Source organism: Filicampus tigris, chromosome 1, assembly GCF_054856515.1.
Source record: "Filicampus tigris isolate MCC_2025a chromosome 1, RoL_Ftig_1.0, whole genome shotgun sequence".
Classification (NCBI taxonomy): Eukaryota; Metazoa; Chordata; class Actinopteri; order Syngnathiformes; family Syngnathidae; genus Filicampus; species Filicampus tigris.
Window position 1 is genome coordinate 8332838 of NC_141217.1, and position 6745 is coordinate 8339582.

Genomic DNA, 6745 nt, shown 5'->3' on the forward strand with positions numbered 1-6745 from the left:
CCCCCGACCCCCGCCCCCTTATCCCCACCCACACTCCCCCCCACTCTCCGACTCTAAAGCTCCTATTCCAACCATTTCCCAAACATTTTGGTGAAGGTAGAAAAATCATGCTAAAGTTTGTTACAGTTCGTAAATGTTCACCAAACTGCTGTCAGACATTCGCATATACTTTTATTTCTTTCTTTTCTTTTCATGCGACAAAAAAAATCAAAAAAATCTGTACAACTGTTGCCGAACGTTTTGCAAACATTTGCAACACTGAACAAACCCTGGCAAAAACTCGGGAATGCAACATTTTCTGCCTTCGAAAACACAATTGTTCGTTGCTCAGTGCAGGCATAAAGTGCTTTTCTGAAATACTCAACTCATTATTTAACATTGACAAACAGATCAGCATGCATATTTATGCATTTAATCCATTTTAACAAATAGAGTAGCCAACAAATCAAAAGATTCACAAACCTTAGTTTTTATAAAGTAATAGTACATTTCCCAATCACTTCTATAGATCAAAATATACATAAATATATTTTAATAGTTGCACTGCTATAATAATTGTGGACAGAAACATCACAATGCCCTGCTCCAAATAACATCCAAACAAGGTCATTTTGGCAGGGTAATAATTGACAGAAAAATAAACCACTGACAGATTAATGTGGAACTTAATGCCTTCCGATAGGCACCCTAGAGCGGGCTTCGTGTACTGCAGCAGCAAGTGATGCTCTCTACAGCCACGGCGTTGCACAGAATCGCATGCGGCTTGGTAAATTCATGGCAAGAATGTAAAGTGATTGACAGAAAAATCAACATCTTTTTTAAATAATTATTTTTAATTCTGATAGGCCCCCGACTTCTGTAGGCCCCTGACTCAATCCCAGGTAAACCCATTGGTAAATGCGGCTCTGGGTAGGAGTTCTTGTGGCCAAGGGTGTCTGCAGCCAGACGACCTGGTCTTTGAAATGATAAACCATAGATGGAGACGGTTAGAATCAACATTTTTGATTAGACTTATCTGTCAGGACAACACAATATACGTGAGGGTTGCCCTTTTCACACTTCACCTTCCACGGATGTAAAGTCTTTGCGAGGTAAGAAAAGAAGCCCTACTAAATATTTTCCTGCGTAACAGACTCATATCTGCCTTTATGTAAACAGAGCATAAAGAACTGCACTGGGTCCTAAAATTAAGTAAACTTCATAAACATGTAAACAAAGCGTACTTGGTTATTGCTGCCACACACGTTTCACTTTCACCAGCTCCATTTTTTTGTTTATAGGCCTGGGAAGCTCGCCTGATGATGGAGTGCTCTTTGGCTGTGAAGTGTCCAGATATAAGCACCCACCTGGCTGGAACTAAGAAGGTCCAACAGGTGCTTGCTAAGCCCGGTGTTCTGGAGCACTTCTTCCCCAACCAGCCGGAAGTAGTGGAGCAAGTTAGGGCCACATTTGCCGGCCTCTACACGCTAGACATGGTGAGCAACAACCAGGGGCTGCGCAACATAATCCGGTGTTTTTATTTGTACAATTCCACAAAAGCTATTTTTTCTCTTCATACCGTTGCACCACAAGACAGAAAACCATTATCTAGTAAATACTATTGCGCATCTCCAAAGAAATCATCACCATGACTGTTTCATTCAAATTCATTCGATCATCCATTCGACTGGTCCTCTAAAGCCTGGTTCACACGGCAAGATTTTAAAATTGTCGGCCAACTTCATTTGAATGAGAGCCACCGCTGTAGCCTCGGCAGCCACCCGGTCCGACGGTCGTGGCTCCCGCCTCGAGGGTGGTGACTTCAGGTGGCCGCCAGAGAGTGATGACGAGCCGTGCCTTTTCCTTTTTCACTGTAATTTTTACCTTTGCTGCTGTTCCCAAAATAGTGTGGACTTAATCGACACTGGATTATAGTACAAATTGACTAGTTCTCACAAACCTCACAAACGGAGGAAACATAAACAAAAGCGGGCCTACCGAGCTAATGGCTAATATGGTTAGCCATTCTGATCTCCGCTGCCGAGCCTCTCTACCTTCAATCGCTATAACACACAAAACGGGTGAACTGGAACTACAACCGGCAGGAAATCGCAACGTTGGGGACTATTGCATTTTATTAATCACAGAATCCTGACACCTCAGTGCAACTATACTTGAGGCTAAGTGCAGCACAAAGTCAAGTTTCATCACCAGATTATGTTGTCCAATAATACGCCACAGAATAGTGGGGATAAGCAGTTCGGAAAATGGATGGATGGATAACAAACGCTTTGACACTGCACTGTGTCGTTACTGCCATAATAGCAATTAATACTTGTTGGAATACAAATGGCCAGGGCTCTTTGAAGTGTAGCTATGGTGAGTGACATTATTAATCATGTTTTATTTCTTTTTTTTTTTAAGTGTCTTCACATGAAAATGACCATTGGCACTGATTTGTTTTTATGTTTTATTTTTTATAATTTTTTATTTTGTAATTAAAGGGAGCAGAAGGTGACAAAACAGTTCAAATGGCTTTGGCGACACCGGATCGGTTTGTCCTGAAGCCTCAGCGAGAAGGAGGAGGTACAATAAAAGAAATAAAAAAGTATACATTTTATCATGCAGCAAAACATATTTACATTTCCTACACTGCTTGAACTGTATTTATCAGGGCAAAATATTTGTATGGGCTAGAACTAGCACGGCTGTTTTTCATGCATCGCTAAGTCCAGAAAAATGTAACTTGATAGATAAATAAATAACATAATCATACTTCTGTACTTCGAGGAAACAACTTTTACGGCCGAGGGATCAGTGAGGTTCTTGGCAAAGTGAAGAGCACTCCAGAGAGAATGGCCTATATACTGATGGATAGGATCCAGCCCGTGCCTACACAGAACTACCTGCTCAGTAGAGGCAAGCCCCTCAAACTAAGTAATTGCCTAAGTGAACTGGGCTTCTTCGGAGCCTATGTCAGGTAAGCAGTCACTATTGATTATGTTTGGAATTGCGCTTTTGGCACATTAGGATGCTTGTTTCACATCGCTACTACCAGGATAAGGAGTTAAAGGAAAGACAACAAAAGGTTTCTTATTTAATCCTCACATCCCGTTTTTGTGCAGGCAGGGTAAGGACATGGTGATGAATGATTATGTGGGCTTTCTCATGAGGACAAAGTACTCACAATTCCCGGAGGGTGGTCTAGCTTCAGGAATGGCAGTCTTGGACAACCCGCTCCTCTTCTGAGAAGGTGCACATTGTCAGATGTTGTGATGATTTGGTGCCACAAAAAGGTGAAGTAGCAAGAGCGCAAAAGGTATAACACTTGTGTCACAAAAGGTGACGTGGTTCAATTCCTATTGATGGGTTAAGTCCCAGGCAGAATGAATTGATGCTCAGAATATATTCAGTAACTGCTTTATATACTATTCTTTTTGAAGTAGTGTGAACCCATGATCATACACTCACGTTGTGATGCATGTGAATAGGATTAAGAAGGTTTAGGACCCGTCTTTACATGTGAGAGTGAATGTACTGACGTGAATAGACATTGTGTTATGGTTAATGAACAATGTGAGACTTTAAAAGGTAATCCGTCAAAGGTGGAATGTCTTGTACAGTCAGCATGCTTTGACGATCAACATGACTGTCCATAATGGAGCTAAAAGACCCTTCTCAACAAAAACAAAACTCCTCTGCGTTCAAAACTGTCTTAGTTCCGAATTAGGAATTAAGTGGAAATAGGCAACTTGTTCACTCGACTATCCACCTAAAAGACTTTTTACCTAAAAGTGATTTTTCTTCTTATTTTTATACTTACTTTGTGTTCAATCAAACTTGAATTTCTGATCATCTGGATTATGTTGGATTATTCTTGATTTTGGATTTTTTTCTTGTTATTTTTATATTTACTTTGTGTTTAATCAAACTTGAATTTCTGATCATCTGGATTTTGTTGGATTATTCTTGATTTTGGATTTAACATGATTTGGATTGAGAAGGTTTTCTTCCTGATTTGTCAGTAAGTACAATCGTTGTTTGTCTGAATACTGTTAATTGAATTCATATGACTTTATTATTTCTACTTATCATTTACTATTGGTTGAGCTGCGACTCGCCCGCTTTTGTTATTCTTACATTCTGGCTATTAAAACTCATTCATAAAATTCAATCTATCTATCCTGTTTATTTCCTGATTCCATAAAGTTCTTTTAGTGGATGAACAGCAATACTATTAACACAGTCTAGTCATCATAAATATTATTAGAGTTACTCCATCCTATTTAGACGGTAAAATAAACGAGTCCTCGCAGTCCTAACAAGGGCGGCTAAACTTATTTAGGTGAGTACCAAGTACACCAGATCATTAAGGGAAAGAGCTGCTGTAAAATAGGAGTGGTCTGACCTTGCCTCTGATTTTGGTTATTCGGTAAAGGTGCGCGGGCCGACGTAAATAGGACAGACTTCTTAAATCTGAGGCAGTGAGAACCTAAACGAATCTTTCCCGACAGCGGCCTAAGCAGCTTCCGTCTCTCTGCACCATTGCGTTACAGCGAGCGGGGATAACGGGAAGCTTAACCCGTCTGAGTTCTGTCTAAGATTGATTGCCTGTTGCCGCGGCTGTTTGGTGTTTTGCTATGACAACCGAGTGCGAGTTTCACCATCCTGCTATGCATGGATTACAGAGCATTTCAGGAGCTGGCGCCAAGCCCCTTCCCCATTCTTCAAATACTCTTTATCTTGGCTTTAAGTTTAGTGTGCCAAAAACTCTTACCAATCTTTAAGCACTCATCTGGACTTTGACGGTAAACTGCTCTTTTACTGGGCTATGAAGTTAACATCTTGTGAACATCGCATGACCAAACCCACAAAACAGGTGAGCTGTGACAGTCGTTACCTGAACCCTTAGGCACTTTGATGTCATTTTCAGTCCACAGCAAGAAACGTGGCCACCATCTTCTCTGCTCTGACAACGCATAGCGTGTGGCCCATCCAACCCTGTTGTTAGAATGCAACATAAATGCCAGACAGACTAACAGCTAGCCTAGATTCTTCTACTTCTTCTTCTACGACTATTCGCTTCTTTGTATTTTCCATCGGTGTCCCCATCTGGAACTGCTCAAATGAGTTCATGTTTAACGAGCTAAGATAGTAACGAAACATATTTCTCAAACTGATTTTGGCAGGGAAATGCAACAAATTACAGGTGTAATGGTTCAACATAATGTTATTGGTGGAGAAAGCGGCGAGTCGAGTCAACTTTAGCTGCATTACGTGTATGGAACCGAGGCCGTTGTTACGTGTCCTACACGCAGGAGTAGATTACGTTTGTTTTATGGAAGTTATGACCAAAACAAATCCAAATTCCACTTACATTTCCTGGAACTGAATTTATCCGCTGGCAAAAGCTGTTCGGGATAAACCTATCTTTTCTACAATAGTTGCCAAAAATAACTTTTCCGGTGTGAACCTCGCCGGTACAGGCCCACGTGTGGGGGCCATCAACAACACTTGGTGTAACACCTGGTGCAACTACCCGGACTTGCATGCTACACCGATAAAACCCACGCAGTGATGTGTGGTGGTGGTGTAGTAACCGAATATATGATGCACTGAGGAATGCTTCAGGAGTTTGTGCACTTGTAACATTACTCTTACCTGTTGCTACTTTTCCATCTACTGCAGAGGACATGCAGAGGGCAGCTCTGACGCACACTCCGTGAGAAAACCTCTTTAGGCGCAGTGCTTCCTGGAGGGATAGCGATCCGACCTATATTGATGCGATTGGCGTACCTCGTGGTGTACCAGATGAGTATAAACTGGTTGATCAGATTGCAGCCGGTTGGGAGTCCATTTTTATATGGATTACACCGAATAAAAATGTTGATAGAATCAACTACCTGCACTACAATGTACAGAAACTAGGTAACTATGCTGCAGCAGGATTTCTTGCTATCAAAAAACAGCTGGCAGCCACCTCTCTCATGACATTCCAGAACCGCATTGCGATTGACATGCTCCTGGCAGAAAAAGATGGGGTGTGCGTGATGTTTGGTGACATGTGTTGTACGTTCATACCTAACGTTTGTTTTCATAAAATGATTTGGTGGATTAAAGCCTTTCTGGAGGGTCTATCCGATAATATGAGGATTTGTGCAAATGTAGGACAAAGGGGGGAAAAGTAAGAATAATGTATATAACGAATCGTATGTTATGATGCTTGCCTTTTGTCTCACATTTGTATTATGCAGGATAGAGGTTTGCTTCACTTGTCTCCCTCCCAGAGTTATTGCCACACCTGCTCGGGACCAAGTGCAATTGGCCCTGACCTTGATCCTCAACAACTCTAGCAGGCAAAGGAGTTAGTGGATGGGACCCAGGATGTGTTCTCATCTGTCCCTGGATGCACCCAACCGGGAAAAACTGGGCACCAGAAGCTGTACCAAATACCAAAGACCCGCAAGAGGACAGTGGGGGAGGAGGTAAGGAAGATGCTGGAATTAAAAGTAATAGAACCCTCTAAGAGCGCCTTGTCGAGCCCCATAGAACTGACAGAAAAAACAGACAACACAGTACGCTTCTGTAATGACTTTCGGAAAGTTAATGGAGTATCGGAGTTCCTCCGGGTCCTCCGGTTTCCTCCCACATTCCAAAAAACATGCATGGTAAGTTGATTGGACTCTCTAAATTGCCCCTGGGTGTGATTGCGAGTGCGGATGTTTGTCTCTGTGTGCCCTGCGATTGGCTGGCAATCAATTCAGGG

The 6745-nt window shown here is 42.0% G+C and overlaps 1 protein-coding gene across 1 annotated transcript in view; it reads left to right on the forward strand.

The window, feature by feature from the left end:
- Nucleotides 1-4120, forward strand: part of LOC147152659 (glutathione synthetase-like) — a 43959-nt gene extending 39839 nt beyond the window's left edge. Inside the window, exons 10-13 of the mRNA XM_086050188.1 lie at nucleotides 1281-1475; nucleotides 2484-2565; nucleotides 2770-2959; nucleotides 3105-4120. Coding sequence (XP_085906314.1) covers nucleotides 1281-1475; nucleotides 2484-2565; nucleotides 2770-2959; nucleotides 3105-3228 — 591 coding nt within the window. The 3' untranslated portion in view covers nucleotides 3229-4120. The remainder of the gene's footprint in view (nucleotides 1-1280; nucleotides 1476-2483; nucleotides 2566-2769; nucleotides 2960-3104) is intronic.
- Nucleotides 4121-6745: the final 2625 nt, after the last annotated feature.